The sequence below is a fragment of the Chlorocebus sabaeus genome, chromosome 1 (genome assembly GCF_047675955.1).
Source record: "Chlorocebus sabaeus isolate Y175 chromosome 1, mChlSab1.0.hap1, whole genome shotgun sequence".
NCBI classification, from domain to species: Eukaryota; Metazoa; Chordata; class Mammalia; order Primates; family Cercopithecidae; genus Chlorocebus; species Chlorocebus sabaeus.
This window is the reverse complement of record NC_132904.1, coordinates 36,513,621-36,538,438: the sequence shown is the minus strand read 5'-3', so window position 1 is coordinate 36,538,438 and position 24,818 is coordinate 36,513,621. Positions and strand designations below refer to the sequence as shown.

The following is a 24,818-nucleotide window of genomic DNA, read 5'->3' as shown; positions in this document are numbered from 1 at the left end:
CACGCCCTGCTAATTTTTTGTATTTTTAGTAAAGACGGGTTTCACCGGGTTAGCCATGATGGTCTAGATCTCCTGACCTCGTGATCCACCCGCCTCGGCCTCCCAAAGTGCTGGGATTACAGGCGTGAGCCACCACGCCCGGCCTACATTTTTTTTTTTAAAGACAATTTTTTTCATACTTAAGTCATTCTAAGTCTTTATATTTTTAGAACCTAAGTACTACTTTGTAAATTCGAGAATGTTCCATTATTGTATACATTAGGAAAATTTTATACTTCATTTCGGATGCTGAAATCTTTTAGTCCAATACCTAACTTGAATAAGCATTACTCAGATACTTCAGGGGTTTTCAATAACCCTTTATCTTACCCACTCTCTTTAGTCCAGGCTGAAAGTGGAATAAGCTTGGCAGAACCTTTAACATATCAAATCCCCTTCCTACCTACTCCATTTTACAACTGAGAAGAGTAACTGTATTATGCCATTCATAAAATGACTACTTTATGCCAAGTATGCACCAAATGCTTCTGAACATTTTTTAACCTGATTTTCACAATAATCCTGTGAGAAGTGTTATGATTTCATCCTAGAATGGAGAAACTCAGAAGTAAAGTGTTTTACCCCACATCACATAGCCATAGAAAAAGTGAGTGATCTGAAAATTGAACTTAGAGCCCTTTCTCTGAAGGTCAGCGACATTTCCATTACACAATGTTTTATTAGCAGAAGTATTGTCATTTTTTATGCTTTTTCATAGGAGTGAATAAAATGTATATGCATAAACATAGCGCTTGCACATAACATGACCAAGACTTAAGTGAAGACAACTATTAAACTTCAGTAACAGACACATAAAATATTAATGGAAATACTATGTTCCCTGGATGCATTGCTTCAACATTATAATTAAATTTTACACAAATAAATTTACCCACTTACTATAATTCCAATCAAAATTTTTATTTTTATATACTTTGATTCTAAATTTAATTTGGAGCAATAAATATATTGGAATACCCAAGATAATTTTGAAAAGAATGTTGAAAGATGATTGTGGGCTGGTGACGGAGAAGATGATAGGGAGAAGGTTGTCCCACCTGATAGCAAAACTTACTGGAAAAAATATTTAGTAATAATTAAAATAACCTGGTATTTGCAGAAAAATAGAAGAAATGCATCAATGGAATGCAATTGAAAATCCAGAAGCAGATCCATCTATGTATAGAAATGTAGTATATGATCAAGAGGGTACTTCAAATCGGTACAAAAGGAATGTACTGCTTAATAAATAGGATAGTTGACTATGTCATTTTTAAAAAAAAAAAGTTAGATTTGAACCTCATATACTAAAAAACAAATTTTGTGTGGATTAAATATTCAAATGTAATAAATAAAACCAGAAATACATAAAAAAATAGAGTTGATTATATCTGTAGTCTTAGAGTGGGGAAAGCCTTCCTAAATTTAATAAAACCTAAAACTACTATAAAAAAAAGTCTGTATAAAAATGTTTAATTTTTGAATGGCAGAAACTCTACAAAATTAAAAGACATTCACAGTTCAGGAAAAAATATTTTCAACTATATAAATAGTTGACAAAGGGTTAATATCCTTATTTTATAAACAGCTCTTCCAAATCAATAAAGCAGAGACCAACATCACATCAAGAAAATGGACAAAGGATTTGTTCAAGCAGTTTCTAGCTGGAATCAACTGGCTATTAGATTTGAAAAGATGTCCAACCTTACTAATTACCAAAGAAATGAAAATTAAAACAGTAGTAAGCTAAGACTTACCTACTATCAGACTATCTATCTGATAGACCTACTATCAGAATTAAAGAGTGATAGCTTCTAGTACTGGTAAGGGTGTGAGGAGAAGGACTCTCTCATATACTATTGAAGGAAGTAAATTGGTATAATCTATTTAGAGAGTATATTTAGAAATATTGATCCAAATTTAAGTGGACATAACTACCCTTTGACCTAACAGCTCCAAGAGACCTGTAAGATTCACATACAGTTGCAAATATTTTTCCCAGACTGTGACTGTCATTTTACTTTGTAGAGTTTTTCTGTTATGTAGAATTTTAAAATGTACAGTTCACCTGTTTATTGCATCATTTTTTGTGTGTGATGGAAAAAATAAAAACCATCCTAAATGTTCCTGCTGTGGTGACAGCGTGAGCTCCACCAGAGACCACTTCTATCTTATTTACTATTGTGTTTCCAGTTGGCTGGTGCTTGACACTACAAACATTTGTTAAATGAACAAACAAAATGAATTATAATGCATTTATACAACTGAAATTATTTGTAAAGATAAGTAAACTAAGTTGTAGATTATTTTACAGATGATTCTCTTCTTATAAATATATGCTTATATTTTTTATATATGCACATATATATATTTTTTTTCATACATGTGTATGAAGAAAAAAGGAAGTATGCCTTTTGGTTGCCTCTTGAGGTAGAATGTAAAGGGTAGTGACATTAACTGTTGACTTCATATACAAATGATAAGATTTCCTTTGGCTTTTTTTTTTCTTTTTTCTTTTTTTAAACAATGACTATGTTTATAACTTGGAAGTACAAATGTAGTCATTCTTTCAATCCACCAACTGTTCTTGGTGCAAAGGTTTTATAGCAGTGAATACAGTCTCTATTTTCCCTGAGTCTGTATTCTAGTAGAGGAAGACAGATGGCAAAGAAATAAATATTTGTTTCTGATAAGGTGTTACAAAGAAAATTAAACCAAGGTAAGGGGACTAGTGACATGGAGCTGTTTTTCATAAGCATAGTTAGAGACTGCCTTTTGAATTATGTAGTATTTGAAAAGATACTTGAATAAAGTAGGGAGTAAGCTACCCAGGGCTATGAAGGTAGATCTTCTAAGTACAGGTCAAAGGACTTAGGTGGGACCATGCCAAGGTTCAGTGAAGAGCAAGGTCAGGGGATGTTGGAGTTGTTGACATGATTAATTTTTATGTTTAAAAGGATCAGTCTGGTGGTGGATGTGTGGAAAAGATGATGACGGCTTGGACTAGTGTCATAGTGGTAGAGCTGGTAAGAAGTGGTGGGGTTCTGGATATATCCCAGATAGAGAGGCATCACAATTTGCTGATGTGAGACAAAGAAAACAGAAAGGATATCAAACTGTCAAGAGTCTTAAAATACACCACCATCAACAAACCTGATCTGCAATGTGAGAATGGAGTGCCTCTAATAAGGCAGAACTCTTTAACAATTTTCTTTCACAGCTAGGATCAATCCCTTATGTCATGAATTTTCCCAGCATTACTGTGAGAGAAGTAAGTGCCAAATAATGTCTCAAAATTGTATTGAAATTAGAACTTGTTCCCATGCTGGGTTTAGTGTATACTTTCTTTTGAAAGTGTATTTAACATGAAAGCATCTTCCCATTAAATGTTCCTTAGCCTTTAATTTCCTTTTGTAGTCAGTTTTACTAACAAATTTTTCTATTTTAAAGTATAAGGAGGAAAACAGTTCTGCTCTTTTGAAGAATTGAGAAAATTTGTGGTTTAGGATTTTATAGTTGTTAAGTGAAAAGAGTTTACATAAAATCTTAACAATATTGTACATTAATCTTTGGGGAAAAACTTGAACTTAAATCACTGAAGATATTGAGGACTTTTTAAAATTTAAATTTCCAAATTTTAACATTATATTATCATGTCTCATTTTATTCTGCAAAAGAAATATGCAAAACTAAAGTTCACCTTGCACATTTCCCCTATGTCAGGTAATAAAGGCTTCCACGCTTGGATTTTCTGAGGTTAAAATTATTTGCAGGTGCTCCGTTGCATGTACAAATAATTGATTAATTAAGGATGTTCTCAATCGTTATCAGGTATAATTAAGTGCATGCAATCAGTTATATTGAGACAGTGAAATTGCTGCAAATTTGAGAGTTCACTTGCTCCAACAAAAATCATACTTTGGTTCCCATGATCACATTTATCCAAAAAGTAGCATAGAAGACTGGACCTATATCATGACATTTAAAAAGTATTTTCATAATGCTTTTTGTGACTAAAATTATGATGCTGCTCATTTAGTCACTTACTGATATGACTGAATATTATGCTCTTTATAGACCCACCCTGTCAGGTTCACGACTACACCAAATGTCATGTTGAGGTCTGAAGGGAGTGGGTGAATAAGCAGAAAGAACACTCGGAGCCGTAGGCAGGTGAAAGATGATTTTATTTAGCAGCAGCTCTCATCGATAGCTTTCTTATACTCACACTCTACACTGTTCGCCTTTATTTCAGCTGTTTGCTCCAGCTCTGTGGCTCCTGCTGCCCCCATGCCTGCAGCTGCATGGCTGACTCTCCCTTGGCTTCAGGGTCAGCAACTTAACTCTTTCTCTCTCTGGGCACGAGTGAGCCGAGCTTTGTCCTGGCTCTCCTCTGTCCGTCTGCAAGGATGGATAGCTCTGACTCTCTATCTTTCTCTGGGTGCCTACACCTGCGCAGTATCAGCAGTGCAATTATACCTTTTACAGACAATATTAGCATAGAACCAAGTGATGGCCTTCCCATGTTACGGCTACATGGCTGTGATAATAAGTGGAGTTATACGCGTTTTCCCTGAACTCACTGAGTAATGCAGGATGTAAACATCCTACCTCGGCCTATCCTTGACCAAAGCACAGCCATGTTCCTTAAACTCTACCCTCTAGGCTGAGGAAGACATAGGTCTTGGATACACAGGTTATATATATAAGCTTTGAGTACATAGGTATGAAAGACACACACAGGCTTTATACATAAGTTTTGGGCACATAGGTTTAATATACAGGCTTGGCACACAGGGCGTACACACCCGATGATGTGAATGAAACTGCACTAATGATCGTGGATTTTTACCATTTTTTAAATTTATTATCTATTCATTATCTTCTCAACAAACATTTATTGAGTGTTTTCTAAAGTAGTTTTTAATCTTGGCTGCATGTCAAAATTCTCTGTGAAGCTTTTTAAAAGTAGTGATTCCTGAGTAATAAACCCCTGAAACTGATTCAGTAGATCTGGAGTGGAGCCAGGCATTTTTGTCAAAAGCACCACAGGTGACTGTGATGCACAGTCAGAATTAAGAATCACAAGCTTCTCTGTCAAGTACTAGGGTTATAAGAGTAAACGTGAAATAGTTCTTATTCACAAGGAGATCGGAGTCAAATGAGTGAGATAAACAAGTAAATGAGTAATTACAGAAGAGTATGGTAAGTGCTCTACTAGGGGTAAGCACACCTATTCTCATATACATTGGTACTAGGTTAACTAAGTCCATTCATGGACTATAACACACAAAAAGGAGATTTTCTCTCATCATCAAACCTAATGACACAAATTGTGATTTTCCACCTTACCTACTCTATTCCTTAATCAGATGAATTAGCCATACTAGACTCTGTAGTGAAACTCAGCAGACGAAAAAGCAGAACAACAAGTTTCTATTTCTGATAGCAGCATATGAGAGATGAGAAGGAAGTGAAGAATTGCAAAACAGTGAGTTCCTCGAAGGCAGGGACCATTTTTCTGTCTTACTAATATTTTTCTCCCTGTGGCCTCATTCAGAGTCCAGCATAAGAGTAGGCATTGAATCTGTTAGTTTTTTTTTTTAATCTTGTTTTCTTGATTAAATCAGGAGCCAGCTGTTCTTACCTAGCTTGTGCATTCCTAAGATAACTCTGTTCCTTGCTCTCTGAACAGTGACTTTCACAAGAAAACCATTTTTGCTTCTTCAGAGGCACAGGACTTTTATTGTCTTTAAGCTTAATAATTCATAGAACCTTGCTAATCTTTTATGGTTGGATTGTTTTTTCTTATCCATGTGTCCCATTGCCAGTTGATGATTTGTTCTTACTACTGTAATTTCCATTATCACATGCCATTTTATTTTTATTTTTATGTATTTTGAAACAGGGTCTCACTCTGTTGCCCAGGCTGGAATGCAGTGGTGCAATCATAGTCACTGCAGTCTCAACCTCGCCAGACTCAGATGATCCTCCCGCCTCAGCCTCTGGAGTAGCTGGGACTACAGGCATGCACCACCATGCCTGGCTAAATTGTAGGTGTTTTTATTGTTTATTTTGTTTTTTTGGTTTTTTTGTTTTTGTTTTTGAGAGACAGGGTTTCACTATGTTGCCCAAGATTGGTCTTGAACTCCTGGTCTCAAGCCATCTGCCTGCGTTAGCCTCCCAAAGTGCTCCCAAATCCCTCCCTCCTAAAGGGATTACAAGCATGAGCCATCGTGCCTGGCATCACATGCTGTTTATATTCTTTTGTTTCTTTTTAATTTCATTTTACACGATCTGCTTTGACAACCTTTCTTCCTAAAAATTAGAGACATGAGGTACCAGTACAAAGGAAAGATGGCCCTGGAAATTTAACCTATCTAAAATAAGGGAAGATATGTGCCTTTGATCCCCCCAGAGAAGTACCGAAAAAGCTCCACAAAACACATTGCTCATTGCAGACCTCTTGTCATCTCTTGGTCCCTAAAGATGAGACTTAGCGAGGTTGACAAGACCACATCTAGAAATATCTTCCAGGAAATCCATCAGACATAATCCAGGTCAGAATTCCCCAAATAAGAGTAAGAAGGCCCCAGAAGGAAAGCTTCATAAATTAAGGTTCCCCTATTATCCTGAAGACTATCTATTCCCAAATATAGCTGAGAGTTGTTATGTCCATTCTGCATGACTTTATGACATTGGCAAGGCCAAATTAGATCTTATAAAGAAAAGCTTCTCTGATTGCAGTGGTTTTGTCAGCTGCAGATTCATATATACTAGGGGATATACTTAATGTGAACATGATTTATATAAACTTGAAATTGTGTAATATAAAATACTAATAAAATCTCACTTTGGGTGAATGCTTTGAAAATCGATTTCATCAAATGAAAGGAATTAGGAATGTCATAGTTTCACAGCTAGCTAACTAAATGAATTATAAATTATGTCCATCCTTCTGCCACAAGAAGGTGCTATTTTAGCTAGTAAGCCAAAATGTCTAACAAACTTTAATGTCAAATTAACCAATGCTGTTGTTTATATTAGAACTACGTAGTGATTTCAGACAATTTTTGTTGTTTTTTTGGTTTTGTTATGAAACATTCCATTTTCATTAATTTTAAAAAACATATTTACTGACAATAGTATGCAAACATTTATTGAGCTTTCTGCCTTTCTATTATTTTATGAATTAAGAAATTCTGCATTAAAATGTCAAGAAAGTTAAGCAGTTATGTTGAACCATGCTTTTAATTTCTGCAAAATGTTAGAGATAATGCTAAGAAATTAAAAGTATATATATAGCAAAAAAATCCTACAGTACTTATTAATTTATGTGCTCCATGAATGTTTACTTCCTATTTTACATGAAAATATATGTACATTAAAATGTATTTTATATTACATTTCTTCTTTGAGAAAAGTAGTTTAGAATTATGCAAAATTTGAATCATGCAAGGTCTTCAAGAATGCAACTGGTACCAAGACAGAGATATAGACCAATGGAACAGAACAGAGTCCTCAGAAATAATACCACACATCTACAGCCATCTGATCTTTGACAAACCTGACAAAAACAAGAAATGGGGAAAGGATTCCCTATTTAATAAATGGTGCTGGGAAAACTGGCTAGCCATATGTAGAAAGCTGAAACTGGATCCCTTCCTTACACCTTATACGAAAATTAATTCAAGATGGATTAGAGACTAAAATGTTAGACCTAAAACCATAAAAACCCTAGAGGAAAACCTAGGTAATACCATTCAGGACATAGGCATGGGCAAGGACTTCATGTCTAAAACACCAAAAGCAATGGCAACAAAAGCCACAATTAACAAATGGGATCTAATTAAACTAAAGAGGTTCTGTGCAGCAAAAGAAACTACTATCAGAGTGAATAGGCAACCTACAGAATGGGAGAAAAGTTTTGCAATCTGCTTATCTGACAGAGGGCTAATATCCAGAACCTATGAGGAACTCAAACAAATTTACAAGAAAAAGACAACCCCACCAAAAGTGGGCAAAGGATATGAACAGACACTTCTCAAAAGAAGACATTTATGCAGCCAACAGACACATGAAAAAATGCTCATCATCACTGGCCATCAGAGAAATGCAAATCAAAACCACAATGAGATACCATCTCACACCATTTAGAATGGCGATCATTAAAAAGTCAGGAAACAACAGGTGCTGGAGAGGATGTGGAGGAATAGGAATACTTTTACACTGTTGGTGGGACTGTAAACTAGTTCAACCATTGTGGAAGATAGTGTGGCAACTCCTCAAGGATCTAGAACTAGAAAAACCATTTGACCCAGCCATCCCATTACTGGGTATATACCCGAAGGATTATATATCATGCTGCTATAAAGACACATGCACAGGTATGTTTATTGCGGCACTAATTCCAATAGCAAAGACTTGGAACCAACGCAAATGTCCATCAATGACAGACTGGATTAAGCAAATGTGGCACGTATACACCATGGAATACTATACAGCCATAAAAAAGGATGAGTTCATGTCTTTTGTAGGGACATGGATGCAGCTGGCAACCATCATTCTCAGCAAACTATCGCAAGAACAGAAAACCAAACACCACATGTTCTCACTCATAGGTGGGAATTGAACGATGAGAACACTTGGACACAGGAAGGGGAACATCACACACCAGGGCCTGTCGTGGGGTGCGGAGATGGGGGAGGGATAGTATTAGGAAATATACCTAATGTAAATGATGAGTTAATGGGTGCAGTAAACCAACATGGCACATATATACATATGTAACAAACCTGCACATTGTGCATATGTACCCTCGAACTTAAAGTATAATAAAAATAACAATACATAAATAAAGAAAGGAATGCAACCTTTCTGACACTTCCTCTGAGTCCAGGCTTCAAAATGTAAATAGTTGCATGTTTGTTCAGATTCTTAGAATACTCTGAAACACATTTCCCAGTGACCCATACTCTATCAGGAAAATGGAGGAATTGAATAGCAAGTGGTAAGAAGCTGACCTTCCTCTTCAGTTTTGATGTTGACTTCATGTTCCTGAGAGACCTTGTTGTTGGAAGATAAATCCCCTAGTGTCTAACATTCTCTACACTTTTGGCAAAGTAATTCTTGTAGAGGAAAGAGAAAACCATCACACCAATTTGGTTTACTTTAAACCACCAGGTTCTCAGTTCTCTGATACATGCAAGATTTCTCTCCTTCTCTGATTTAGTTCCCATAGAAGATTAATCTGCTATGTCTGAACTTTACTACTAGGTGTTTAGATTACTGAAATGTGAACTAAGGTGCCAGCCTTGTATAATTAACTTTTCTTTAAGAAACATGCTAAGGAGATTAAAATGCCAAGATTGAAGTTATCTTCTGAGATCTTCATTAAGAACAAATTTGTACTAGAAACATTGCTTCTCTACGGGATAATACTCTTCAGGAATATGGTTCAAAATCAAGGAAAAATTTGTGTATATTGAACATTATACTTTAATATCTTGTTTGTGTGCCAGTGGTTATAAGCTTAAGGAAAATTATATTTATGGGTTTATTTAGAAATTAGTAATTTTTTCTTATCTCAATTATTGAAGTAGATGGAACATATCTATTTTGATATGCATGTTTTAAAATATGATATAAATAATATACATGTATTCTGCAGTTTACTTCTTTTATATATTCTAGATATATGTCCCTTATTAGACTTATGATTTGCAAATATTTTCCCATTCTCTGACCTGTCTTTCATTTCTTGATGGTGTCATTTGAATGAGAAAAGTTTTTAATTTTGATGAAGTCCAATTTATCTATATTTTTCTTTTGTTAATCACAATTTTGGTGTCATATGTAAGAATCTTTTGCAACATTCAAAGTCATGAAGATTTAGCCTTATGTTTTATTCTAAGATTTTTATAGTTCGTACTTTTACAGTTAGGTCTTTGATCCATTTTGAGTTTGTTTTTGTATGTGATGTAAGAGTCTAATTACATTCTTTTACATGTGGCTATCCAATTTTCTCAGCATTGTTTGTTCAAAAGGCTTTTCCCAATTGAATGGTCTTGGCACTCTTGTCAAACATTAGTTGACTGTATAGGTATGGGTTTATTTCTTGACTCTCAATTACATTCTGTTTTTCTCTATATCTACTGCTTTGCCAGTACCACACTGTCTTATCATTGCTTTGTAGTAAGCTTTCAAATTCATAAATGTAAGTCCTGCTACTTTATTCTTTTTTTTTCCAAGATTATTTGGGCTGTTCTGGATGCCTTGTAATTTCATATGAATTTTGAAATCAGCTTGTTAATTTGTACAAAGAAGTCAGCTGGAATTCTGATAGGGATTACGTTGAATCTTAGATCAGTTTGTGTAGTATTGCCATCTTCCAATCTTTGAACATACAGTAGTTAAGTATTCCCATCTTTGAACATTCAGTAGTTTTCCATTTATATAAGTCTTTAATTTATTTCAAAAATGTTTTACACCTATGGCCTTAATCACTTCATTCTCATCTGTATATCCAAATGATCACCTGCCCTCATTTTATTTCAGCTTAACGTATTTCCTTTCAATTTTTTGAATGCAGACCTGTTCACAGTGGATTGTCTCACTTTTTATTTCTTTTAAAATGTCTTCGAACCTTTATTTTTGAATAAATATCTTAGTAGACTTAGCCTTCATGGTAAACAGTTTTCTTCTCAACACTGTTTATGTTATTCCACTATCTTCTGGCCTCCAGTGTGCTCATAAAAATTTAGCTGTTAATAATATTTTTGTTCTTCTTTAGGTAATGAATTTTTTCTGTTGGCATGATTTTTTTTTTGTTTTTATCTTTCGCTGTAGTAGTTTTATGATGTGCCTATGTGCAGCCTTTTTTTGTTTATTATATTTGTGGTTCATTGAGCCATCTTTGAGTTAATGTTTTTCACCAAATTTGAGAAGGATTTTGTTATCATTTCTTTAAATGTATGTCCACCATTTCTCTTTCTGTGCTCCTTATTAAATTCCAATTATCCTTATGAGTTATGAAAGGTTTTTTTTTGCCACATAGTTTTAAACCTTGGAAGAATGCTTGGGAATAATAGGGTAAAGTATGAATGAAATGCCACCACAATTTTCTAAGAAAACTTAGCTCACTAAATATGCACACAATTACACAATTCATTAGATTTACAGTGAAAAATATTAATATTACCGGTCTTCTTTTCCTATCTTTACAAAATGTGTTCCTAGGTGCATTTCCTCCCTCTGCTATTTATGCACGGAAAGACTTACTACAGCGATCTACCCATATTGCCACCAAGACTTTCCAGGCTCTTCGCATATTTGTGAACAATGAGCTCAATGAACTCTACACAGGACTGAAGACAGCTCAGAAGTTTCTGAGACCTGGTGGTCGTCTTGTTGCCCTCTCCTTCCATTCACTAGAGGATCGCATCGTCAAAAGATTTTTGCTTGGAATAAGCATGACAGAAAGATTTAACCTAAGTGTTAGACAGCAAGTGATGAAAACATCGCAGTTGGGTTCTGGTCACGAAAACACAGAAGAAGTCTCTATGAGAAGAGCTCCTTTAATGTGGGAATTGATACACAAGAAGGTACTTAGTCCACAAGATCAGGATGTACAAGATAACCCCAGAGGGCGCTCAGCCAAGCTTAGAGCAGCTGTCAAATTATAAGTTACAATCATCTTATTCTTCAAATTTTTTCTCACAATTTCTCTAATCTTTACTCATGTTGTGTTCCTGAATGTCTTGATATAGGTTTAAGTGTGGGACAGTCTGAAAATTGATAGCATTTAGCATTTTTTTCCCCTCAAAAAGAAACTGTAGGAAATACATGGCAGAGAAAGTTACACTCAGGGAGCAGCAGCACCTCAAGACTGGAAAAATGTGTTAATCTTTGCATCATATTGGATTCTTGAAATGCAATCCTTCCTCTGGCCAGGAACATTTTAAAAAAATAATAGTTGGGTTTATCTAAATATGTAAACTCAAGCTGCCAAAGAGAAAGATATTATAATCATATCTGCATGTCCTAAATTTTGAATTTAGATATTCCAATTTGCATCAGTCTTTCTCTGGCTCAAATAATGATGATTATGGAATGAATTTTAATGTCCCTACTTGTGAATAATTACTATAGTTTTCTCAAATGTACGCTTTTTACAAATTTTAAATTTTAAAATATTAGTTTAACTATGTGTTATATTGATAAAATTTCATCTTTCAAATTATAGTCTATTATTTTAAAGGGAGTTTTCCATATCATATGGGCCATTTTGTTTGTATATCTCAAGGTAAACATGTCAAATCCTTACAAAGAGTTGTTTCACAAAACTTATATTTCATGTCAATTGTATTTATTTTAATAATAGCTCACAATGCCTTTTGTAAGTAATAAAGTCTCTTATTACAATCTTGTATTTTTTAATTGAGCTAATCAAAGTAATTCAGCCAAGTCTATTTGAAATAGAAAACTATCTATTTAATATAATAAAATCAATGCTCCCTTAATGTTGTTACAAAGATATTATAACTGTAATAAGGGTATAAGTTTATTTAAGAAAAGAGTACTTGGTAGAAGATTCTTTAACAAATTGATGAGATTGATTCATAATTCACATGTCAACTTTTTATAGTAATATATACTTCTGATTTATTCAGCAATTCAGCAAGTACTGCACTTGTCATTAGAAAAGCAAAGGTAAGTACAATATACATGGCCCACAATACATGTCCTATAGAGTTTAGTAGGGGAAAATTATGTTAGTTATAACCACAAAAATCAATATAAAATGGACACAGTGGTAAATACTACAAACAGGTCGTATATGGTACTGTAAGAGCATCTAGTAAGGATTTTATCCATTGTCAGAAATGAGGTATGAGAACATGATACTTGAATTGTGACCTGAAAGATGAGTTGGAGATAATTAGTCAAAGGGCACATGGGGTATGGAAGGGGCATGTTGATTAACCATACATAGAAATAAATATTCTCTTAAATAGTTATCCTTGAAATAATATTTATACTGTTAATTTGCTCAGTGTGCTTTTTTCAAATACAGAAAAAAGATTCTCCACTATAGTTACAAATTTTTGGTTGGTGAATCCAAGTGAATGAAATATCAGCATAACTGCACTGGCAAAATAGATAAGAATTAAATACATGAATTTTCCTCAGACTTATTTTATCTACCTCTGTAATATTTAACTTTAGTACCCAGGCTTGTTTACTACTTCTGCTTTACAGGCTTTATTTAAATCTGAACAATCCTACAGGGAAATCAGAATTCGAAAAAAAGTCTGGAGAACAATATGGTTGAAAGAGAAACAAGAGAATGCACCTAGGTTAATTCCCTGAATCCTACTTGAACAATATATAAATTTCTCTTTGCATATAATACGTGTTTGTGAATGAGACATATTCCCAAAAAATTCTTATCTCTATGTGATTGGAAAATAAAAGATCATATTTGTATGTTCAAAAATCTTTCACCTATTTCTTAAGTCATTTTTTTCATCCAGTATAGTATGGGAATTATTTTTTATGTTAAATAGAAACTGAAGGTACTGGGTTGAACAGTGTCATCCCCAAAATTCATCTACTTCCTGGAGCCTCAGAATGTGACCTTATTTGAAAATACTGTGATTGTGGTTGCAAGTAGCTAAGATGAGGTCATATTGGAGCAGGGCAAGCCCTTAATCCAACATGACTCGTGTCCCTTATAAGAGAAGATAGGTCGGGCATGGTGTCTCACGCCTGTAATCCCAGCACTTTGGGAGGCCAAGCCAGGCAAATCGCTTGAGGCTCAGGAGTTCAAGAGCAGCCAGGCCAACATGGTGAAAACCCATCTGTACTAAAAATATAATTAGCCAGGCGTGGTGGTGTGTGCCTGTAATCTCACCTACCCAGGAGTCTGAGGCACAAGAATCACTGGAACCCGGGAGGTGGAGGTTGCAAGGTCACACCACTGCACTCCACTCTGAGCAACGGAACGAGACCCTGTCTCAAAAAAAAACAAAAACAAAAAACAGAAAAAGAATGAAAGAGAAGATAGAGACACAGGGGAGAATGCCACATGATGCCGGAGGCAGAGATTGGAGTGATACATTGTGGGAACCCTCAGAAGATAGGAAAAAGGCGTGGAATAGATTCTCCCTCAAAGTTCCAGTAGTTACCAACCCTACTAACATGGTTTTGCACTTCTAGCATCCAGAACAGTGAGAGAATATATTTCTGCTCTTTTAAGGTACCCAGTTTGTGGTAATTTGTTATAGCAATCCTAGGAAGCTAATACTCTGACAGAAAAAAATCTTGAATAATGTGCATGAAAAAAATCCTTCAGTAAACACAAAATTGGTTTCAAAATGTTTTCTTGTAAAAATAAATTAACTTTTCTGTAATTAGACTGTGTTTTATAGTAATTCTTGCCTGCTTCTTAGTCTTTGTTGTAGGATGCATAATAAAATACATGAATGAGTTTTAAATGGTTAGCTTTGGAGAATGGTTTTAGGAAGTTCATACAGTACACAGAAATAAAAGCTAACGTTGCTATGAATGCGCATTACTTTTCTAATAAAATAGTTCTGAATCTCTGTCTTGACTGCCTTCTATGAATCATTTTAACATAATATCAGTGTCATTGTGTAGTACATCAGTTCTTAACAGTTTTTAGTTCATTACTTAAGAAATAAAATTTAATAACTACAATTTTTAGATAATATCTCTATTTTTGTTTTATTTTTAAAATTGTTTATTAATTACTATGTTCTTTGAAGTTTGTAGAGGTGTTCTTGAAAGACAATAATTATATCTATATGTCTTTTCTATTTCATGTAGTATATGATATATTATTTGTGCTTAAATTCATTTGTAGTAAACTATTTGTTGTGCTACAAGCAGTAGTTTATAAGAGAATACAGTATGCCTAATTAGACTTTTGAAATGAACTAATATTTCTTAAAATTCACTTGCAAATATTTGAAAATCTTATTTTCTTTAGTCTTTGCAGAGTATTACGTACCAGAGGTTTTTAAAATGTTTGTTTCTAATTTTTGTTTTTAAGAAGTAGAGATAATGAGTCTGTACTGCAGACTTTTAAAAAATAATTTTACTTTCATTTGAAATCTCTCATTCAAAAAGTATGGGACAGTTCTTAATGGGACTTAATAGCTAAAAAAGAGAAAAATATATGTATATACTCAAGCATGTATTAGAAGCTAACTATTTAGGAAAAAAATTTAAAAATACCTTTCTAACCACTCTCCCTCATTTTATATACCATCCCTTCTCCTTCTCTGTTCACATTGGTATGTAAATTTGAGGTGACATTAATTATGTTTCAATTTATCTCTAGAAAAAGAAGTATTAGGTAATTTTGGCACATACCATGACAAACTAAGCCTTACATGTTAGAATCTTTTTAATAGATTAAAAACTAAATTAAAAATTGCTTCTGGTTAAAATTTTGTAAAATTTATTGTATTGCAATTATTTTTCTATTTAGTTTTCATAACTGCTTCAATATTCTAATTGATATTTTTGTGTAGCAGCATTCTATAATAGAGAGGGATAAGCATTTAAACATAAAGAGAATTTTGTGAGGTGCTTGATAAATATAAATCTGAAACTCTGATCAACGATATATTTTTCTCATAACCACAATGTCATATGTTTGATGTAGATTGAAGCATGGTTTGTAAAAATCAACACTATTCTAAAGATGCTGGGTTGTATAATAAACACAACTATTTTTATATTATTTTCTCAAATTTTATCTGTTTATAGCTACTATCTCCAGCTAATGTTTGGTAACACAGGATGATCTGCAGGAATGCTAAGAGAAAGTTTACATATAAATTATTTTTTTAAAGTCTAGTTACAGCATAAATTTTAAAAAACATTTAAAATGCAGAATTGCACAACATACAATGGTCATAGTTTATAAAGCTTTTCACTGACTTTTTGACCACCTCACTTCCTTCTCTTATAATCTGCCCAAATTATTAGGCAACAAAGTAAGGAAAATTTAATATTTCAATATTCACAGCAGAAGATTGTCTCTTTGGTAATGTTACCTTAAATACTGAACAAGTTTTCTACCATTGGCAGGTGTCCTATCAAATATATCATTGCTCAAATGTTAGACTACAAAGCTGAAATCAAGCAAGAGGACATGCTCCATTTCTGATTCTTGAATAATTATTTCTGTTCATTAAACCCCATCTTTATGCTTTGACCAATAATACTTGTCTGCCTTGCACAGGTGAAGATTTGTATTATTAAGCCATCAAATGATATGATTCCTCATAATTTCACAAGGAAAAGTATTATTATTCAAGTGTTATAGGTGCTAAGTTGAGGAGAAGAGTGTGTAGTATTGTGAATAACACTATTGACTGGGGACTCAGAAAACACAGGGTTTGAATTCGGGTCTGCATATAATAGCTGAATGTATGAACTTGGACATCCTATTTAATCTCTTGAATTCTCATTTGTTTCATTTTAAGATGTGGATATTATTGGTACTTTCTCATGTTTCTGTGAATCAAACAGAAGATAAATTTTTATGAACTGAAACTTGTAAGAATGAAATGAGATAATGCACTGCTGTATTTTGGAGATGGTTTATTTGACCCCTCCAAATCTCATGTTGAAATTTAGCCTCCAGTGTTAGATATGGGACCTAATAAAAGATGTCCGGGTCATGGGAAAGAGTCCTTCATGAATGGCTTAATGCCTTCCTCATAGTAACAATTGTTTTCGCTATATCAGTTCCCAGAGAGCTGGTTGTTAAAAAGAACCTGGTTCCTCCCTCTTCTCTCTCACTTCCTCTCTTGCCTTGTGATTACACACCAGCTCCCCTTTGCCTTTGGCCATAAGAGGATCCACCCTGTAGCCCTCACCAGGAACTGATGGTGCCATGCTTCTCGTATGACCTAGAAAACCATGAGCGAAATAAATCTCTTTTCTTTGTAAATTAGTCAGCCTTAGGTATTCTTTGTAGAAATAAAAATGGACTGAGACACGCATGTAAAGCAGTTAGCACAATTCTGGGCATATAGTAAATACTCAGTGAGTACATAGTGCTATTCTTTTGCTGGAAAAGATTTACCAAAATGTAACTTACATTTCTGAACATTATGGTTAAGGATGTCTTCTTTTTTCCTTGGTAGTTTTAAGTGCAGCCCCTGCATCACTAGCAGCAATTGATAGGGTTATAGTCTGTTTTATTATTTGGGAATTTCACTCCTATTTATTATTTATTAAACACTCCCAGTATTTGCTACACCTTGACAGGGTATATAAAACACAGTCATTGCTCTTGTGGAGTTTCCATTTATAAGAAAAAAATGGGATAGAAGGAATCAACTGCTGAAGTTATTTGGCATTCATTTAGGTAAGAGAAAGTATTTGTCCTCCTACACCTTCATATCAGTAAGTGGCCAACCTACAGAGTCTTTATAGTAAGATTCTCCAAAATACATATTGAGGGGGGAAAAGGAAATTAGTGATTTGTGAGATATTAGATGGAAGATTGTTGCAGGACTATGAAAAAGTTTTCTAGTTCTGTACTCTAAAGCCAGTGAGAAGAGGCCAATAAAAAAGACCAATAAAAGTGTGTGTTGCAGGTCTTAAAGGGAAAATAACTGGTGAAAGGTAGGTGGACTACACTCATGCACCACTTAACATTTTAGTCAACGATGGACTACGTATACAATGGTGGCCCCATGAAATTATAATGGAGCTGAAAAATTCCTATCACCTTGTGACATCTTAACCATTGTAATGTGACAGGGCAATGTAATAGTCACATATTTATGATGATGCTGCTGTTAACCTGCATTGCCAGTCAGTACAATACATAATACTTGGTGATAAGTGACTATGTTTCTTTTTTATGTATTTACTATATTTTATCATATTTTAGAGTGTACTCCTTTACATATTTTTTTTTAAGTTACTGTTAGCCTCAAGCAGGTCCTTCAGGAGGTATTGCAGAAGAAGGCATTGTTACCATAGGAGGTAACAGTTCTATGTACATTATTACCCCTGAACACCTTCCAGTGGGACAAGATGCAGAGGTAGAAGATAGTAAAATTGATCATCCTGACCCTGTGTACGTCTAGGCTAATGTGTGTGTCTGTGGCTTAGTTTTTTAATATCATAATGGCAGGATCAAGTTCACACATAACAATATTAACCTTAAATGTAAATAGACTAAAAGTAAATTTTAAAAATTAATACAAAAATTATAGAATAAGGATATAAAGAAAATGTTTTTGTGCAGCATGTTTGAGTGTTAAGCTCAGTGTTATTACAAAAGAGTAAAAAAGTTTATAAAGTAAAAAGCTTACTTTAAGCTAATGTAGTTTATTATTGAGGAAATAAAATTTTTAGGTTTTAATTTTAATTTTTTTTAAGAGACAGAGTCTCGCTGTGATGCCCAGGCTGGAGTGCAGTGGTGGGATCATAGGTTGTTGTAGTCTTGAACTCCTGAGTTTTATATAAATAAAATTTGTGTAGAAATAAAAATGGACTGAGACATGCATGTAAAGCAGTTACCAGGCCCAATACCCTTATCAACAATCAAGCAATCCTCCCACCTTAGCCTCCCAAGTGCTAGGACTATAGTTGCAAGTCACCACACCAAACCAGAAAAAATTTTTTTAATATATTTAGTGTAACCTAAGTATACAGTGTTTATAAAGTCTACAGTAGTGTGTAGTAATGACCTAGGCCTTAACATTCACAACTCACTGACTCAGAGCAACTTCCAGTCATAAAAGCTCTATTCATAATAAGTGCACCTTTTTTTATCTTTTATACAGTATTTTTAGTATTTTTACTATATCTTTAATATGTTTAGATACACAAATACGATTGTGTTACAGTTGCCTACATTATCAGTACAGGAACATGCTGTATAGGTTTGTATAGGCTATATACCATTTAGCCTAGGTGTGTAGAAGACTATATTATCTAGGTTTATGTAAGTATACTGTTCACACAATGATATTGTCTAATGACACATGTCTCAATTTATTTCCTATCATTAAGCAATACATGCCTGTACTTATACTTAAAGCTGATCTTTCCTTTTACAGACCACAGAAATAAATGTTATCGAACTGGATTCTTCTAATTCCCACCCCCTTAACCTTCATCTGGGCATTTATAAATCTCTTTATCCCTACTTTGTACTCCTGTATTTCAGCAGAAAGCTATCTTTGCTTCCTTTTTTTTTTTTTTTTTTTTTTTTTCCCTGTCTTCACCAAGACTTGGTTCAGTCCATTTTACTTGTGCCTACAGTCTTTAAGCCTTTCTTTGCTAGTGTCTTTCCCTCAGTCTGCAAAGATTTTCGAAAGGGCCCCATGCTAAAAGCAAACCATTGACTGTTTTTCTTACCAAAATACCACCTGTTTTCTGTTTTCTTTCATAACTTGATTTCTTAAAGAATCTACACTGCCTCCAACTCTTCATCTATTTTTTAATTCATTCTAGGGTGTTCTTTGTAGAAATGTTCTCTTAATAGTTAATGTTGGCTTTTAATTACCAGGCCCAACACCCTCATCACCGTCTTTAGCTACCTGATCTCTACAAGATTTGATAGTGTTTATCCTTCCATAAAAATGTTTTATTCCATTGCATCCTCCAAAATCAGTTTGTCTCTCTAACACCGATTCTTTCATGGAATCATCTTCTCTCTATTTCATAGCCAGACCATGACTTATGTGAATTGTTTACAAGGTAGTTAGTCCTAGGAATGGGCATGTAGTGAGGGTAACACTGTGAAATCCCTTCATGATCATCCAAAGAGTGGATGAGAGATATCAAGACAATAATGGAAGAAACAGTTTGGAGTCTTCCTAGATTTAAATAAAAGAAACTTTTTATTATAGTGTAGGTATTAAACCAGCAAGAATCAAGGTGTTAAAATTGACATCAAATTACAAACCAGGACTTCAACTTTGGTAATGACAAGGTAATTCAGGTTAACCATCTCACAACAACTAGAAACCCTCGACAAAATATTTTTTATAAGAAGTCTAGGTGAAAGCATCAGAGAGCTAATAAGGAATGAAAAAGATCTTGGAGCAGGAAAAAACCTAGAGGTTAGATCAGCATTTGTAGCTGCCAGTTGTGAGTTTCAGAAGAGGCAGCTGAGAAACTAAGAGGAACTTTTGATAGTCTTTTGGGAAGTACATGTAAACTTGCAACCAAACTGGACCTTGAAGGAATTGCAGCTCAGTTTTAAATCGTCTTAGCCCTTGAAGTTGGATTAAATTGATCCTAGATGCTAGAGTCCCTAAGTGCCTTCAAAAGCTATTTAAAATCTTCTTTTGGGGAAAAGTTCTAAAATAATTTCTGTAATTGTTCATATTTAATGTCTATCACTAAATAAAAAAAAAAATGACCAGTCACGAAGAAATGTGATGTGATTTTTAAAAGATGAAGAATACATGTAATAAAAAAGAGACCCATGAGGGATTCACACACAATGCTGTAAATATGTTCAGGGAAATTAAAAAGCTGAAAACTATAAAAAATAAAAATTCTAGAACTGAGTAGTACTCAACTTTAAGAACTCCATGGATTGATTTAAGAGCAGATTAGACACAATGAAAAATCATCAACTAAAAGATATTTTGGAAGGAAATATCTAGAATAAAGCATAATGAGACATGAAGAAAAAGGAAAAAAAAAAAAGTACAAAAGACATAAGAGTTACAATGAGAAGTCTAACTCAGGTGTAATTGGCCTTCCAAAAAGAGAGATGACCAAAATCAACAGCAACAATGTAGCAGAAGCCATATTTGGAAAGAAAGTGACAGAATTTCCTAAAACTGATGAAAGACATCAAATTACAGATCCGAGAAGCTCCCAAACTTTCGAGGAACAGCATAGTAAAACCTGCTGGAAATCAAAGTTGAAGAAAAAACAAAAAACAAACAAACAAAAAAACCCTGTGAGTGGAAAGGCAAGAGGCATTCTCAAGGAATATAAGTCACATTAGCCATGACGAGGAGAAAGCCGGGCAGGGAGAGGGGAACTATTTGATGATGAAATCCAGCAAATCAAGATGTGAAAAACAAAAAGTCAGTAAGGGAGAAGTTGTCTGATAAAAGGAACTGTGATAAGCTCAGAATCCCTGTAAATATGGAAATGAGAGTAAACAATCACAAGAATTACAGTTACAAAACAAAATACATAAGGCTTGAAAATACAAAACTAACAACTCACTGAAATTATGAAGCTGAAGGGTCAGGAGATAGAGAAGTAAATGTACACTAATTTATTTTTAGGAAGCAAGGATTCAATTCTGTCAAAATGTTGGAATCATTTTTAAACATTTTATAATCTAAAATTTTTTAAATGTTTAAAAATGATTCCAACATCTTTGTGCATTTTATAATTTTTGTGACAAGTCATTTTTGTACTAAAAATCTAGATTCAGCAATCCATTACTCTCTAATGTCAGTTAAATTCAACTTAAAAGTTATGCTTCTATTCAAAAATAAGCTACATATTCCAATGTGCCCTCTCTATAAAAATTTTTGGTGTTCTAAAAGAGATTATCACGTGAATAGGCAACCTACAGAATGGGAGAAAATTTTTGCAATCTATCCATCTGACAAAGGGCTAATACCCAGAATCTAAAAGGAACTTAAATTTACAAGAAAAACAACAACCCCGTCAAAAAGTGGGCAAAGGATATGAACAAGACATTTCTCAAAAGAAGATGTTTATGTGGCCAACAAACATACGGAAAAAACCCTCATCATCACCGGTCATTAGAGAAATGCAAATCAAGACCACAATGAGATATGGTCTCATGCCAGATGGAATGGCGATCATCAGAAAGTCAGGAAACAACAGATCAGGGGAGGATGTGGAGAAATAAGAACACTTATACACTGTTGGTGGGAGTGTAAGTTAGTTCAACCATTGTGGAAGACAGTGTTGCAATTCCTCAAGGATCTAGAACTGGAAATACCATTTGACCCAGCAATACTATCACTAGGCATATACCGAAAGGATTATAAATCATTCTACTATAAAGGCACACATACATGTATGTTTATTGCAGCACTATTCACAATAGCAAAGACTTAGAACCAACCCAAATGCCCATCAATGATAGACTGGATAAAGAAAATGTGGCACATACACACCATGGAATGCTATGCAGTCATAAAAAAGGATGAGTTCATGTCTTTTGCAGGAACATGGATGAAGCTGGAAACCATCATTCTCAGCAAACTAATACAGAAACAGAAAAACAAACACCACATATTCTCACTCATAAGTTGGAGTTGAACAATGAGAATACGTGGACACAGGGGGGAAAACATCACACATCAGGGCCTGTAGGAGGCTGGGGGGTTAGGGGAGGGATAGCATTAGGAGAAATACCTAGTGTAGATGACTGGTTGATGGGTGCAGCAAACCATCATGGTACATGTATACCTATGTAACCTGCACGTTCTGCACATGTATCCAAAAACTTAAAGTATAATTTAAAAAAAAAAAATTTGCTGTTCTATTTACTTTTCTGGCATTAGTGATACAAGAAAGATATTCTTTATTAATGATGTTTAATTCTAGGTGGAGGGATTTGGTATGTTTAATCATTCTTTGAAAATGTTTTTCTGTTTTAAAATGTTTGTAGTGAACATATATCCATTTTACAAAAGCAGTCTAATTTCAGCGTTATTTTGAAAGCACAGATTTTGGAATCAGTCTCTCAGGTATGTGGCAGCAGGCTGGACTAACTTTTTTTTTTTTTTAAATTTTTTGTAGGGACAGGGTTTCTCTATGTTGCCCAGGCTGGTCTTAAATTCCTGGGCTCAAGTGATCCTCCCACCTTGTCCTCCCAAAGTGCTGTAACTACAGGCATGAGCCACCACACCTGGCCCCATTCTTAGATTTTATAAGCCACGAAATTCCTCTGTCCTCTCTCCCCCTGTTTAGAAAATGGAATAGGTTCAGATTGGATTTCTGTTATTTATAACCAAATCAATAACAGGTTTAGAATAGATGACTTTAAAGCCTTCTTTCATCTGAATATTAAGTTAAAGTATGTTCTTCACCTTTACTTGGTAACTGATTCACCTAAAGGGAATTTTTCAGTATCCTAATAAAGCTTTGTGAAATTGTTTTGTATGCACAGGTGTACAATTCATATCCTAGTCTGTAAGTAATACAGTATGCTCCGTGACATATCTTTGTCATTAGCCTTACTAACCAACATTTGATAATGTGCTTTTGAAAGAGATTATTTGACTCATACAACTTTCACTTAATCATGGCAAACATCTTACATTCCTACGGAGTGCTGTTTTGGTAAGAAATAGAGAATATGTCCTCTTCCTGAATTTATGTATATTCTTTATGATTCTGCTTTTCTCTTTTGGATGAAAATGTACTTCTAACTGTAAAATTATTGTTTTCATACAAACCCCTTTGATGATGAAGAAAACCATGTTTAAATGCCAGCCAGATATTGTTTTCATTTCCCATTGTAAACATACATATATAATATCTTTTCATGGAGTGGGGAAGGTCAGGGAGAAGAAAAAAAAAAAATTTATGGTGAATGTTGAACCTATCTAGTTATTCTAGAATCTATTTTTGTTCCTTAGAAGAAATTCAACATTTGCCTTACAACCAGAGAATAAACATCAACTGCTAGAGAAAGCTATTGAATTTCAAAATCCCTTTGAAATGTCACATTAACCTGTTTAACTTTCAGTCAGTTCTTTAAAGTAGCAAACATTTCCTGATGACTCCCAGATCTACGACTGCTTATACTTCTCTAACTTAAAAGTTTGTCTCCTGGCCGGGCGCAGTGGCTCATGCCTGTAATCCCAGCACTTTGGGAGGCCGAAGTGGGCGGATCATGAGGTCAGGAGATTGAGACCATCCTGGCTAACACAGTGAAACCCTGTCTCTACTAAAAATACAAAAAAATTAGCCGGGCGTGGTGACGGGCATCTGTAGTCCCAGCTACTCGGGAGGCTGAGGCAGGAGAACGGCATGAACCCGGGAGGCTGCAGTGAGCCAAGATTACGCCACTGCACTCCAGCCTGGGCGACAGAGCTAGACTCCGTCTCAAAAAAAAAAAAAAAAAAAAAAAAAAAAAAAAAAATTGTTTCCTTCACTCACAAACTAACTGTGGTGAATGACTCAACGCTGTTTGGGCCTGGGAGAAGTGTATCGCAGCTGCAGTCCTGCGTGCAATCTTTCTTCAGATCAGTTCAATTTTTGAGCATTGAACAGGGTCAAATGCTAAATCTAGTCAGTTTTACTAAAACTGTATACAGCTCTAGCCTTTTATTTAGCCTTCCAAATAAATTCTAATATTTAAAGTTGTATTTGTTCATAGGTTGTCTTTTATTTTGAAATGTATAGAAATCAAGCAACAACCATTATTTTATTATTTTACTCAACTTCTGTTGAGTGTCTATTTGCAAGGCATTGGGGACAATAGAGTAAAAAAAGTGCTTCTTGTTCTTGAAGACCCTTGTTTAGTATAGGGTGAGACAGATATGTCAATTTTGAAAAGGTAGTATGTAAACAGGGAAAATTCTGTAATACAAGGTAAGTACTATGACAGCCCAAATAAAGAAATGAATGAAGTTTTCTTCCAAAAAGAGCTGGGTTTATAACATTTGTTTAGGGTGAGAACTATAAGTTTTTTGCTGAATCATCAATAGCTTAGTTTCCTGGTACATAATTCAATGAGGTGGCCTTTTCTTGTAATG

At 34.5% G+C, this 24,818-nt stretch overlaps 1 protein-coding gene across 7 annotated transcripts in view; it reads left to right on the top strand.

Annotated features, from left to right (window-relative positions):
* METTL15 (methyltransferase 15, mitochondrial 12S rRNA N4-cytidine) overlaps nt 1-24,818 on the top strand; it is a 421,910-nt gene that overhangs the window by 215,377 nt on the left and 181,715 nt on the right. For 3 of the 7 annotated variants that reach the window (XM_008003640.3, XM_073017662.1, XM_008003649.3), the window contains one exon: nt 11,278-14,645. The exons of 3 other annotated variants lie outside the window; for them this stretch is intronic. In XM_008003640.3, coding sequence (XP_008001831.1) covers nt 11,278-11,723 — 446 coding nt within the window. In that variant the 3' untranslated portion in view covers nt 11,724-14,645. Of the gene's footprint in view, nt 1-5,947; nt 6,093-11,277; nt 14,646-24,818 lie in introns of those variants that run through there. One more of the 7 variants, XR_012093474.1, reaches the window with a different exon arrangement.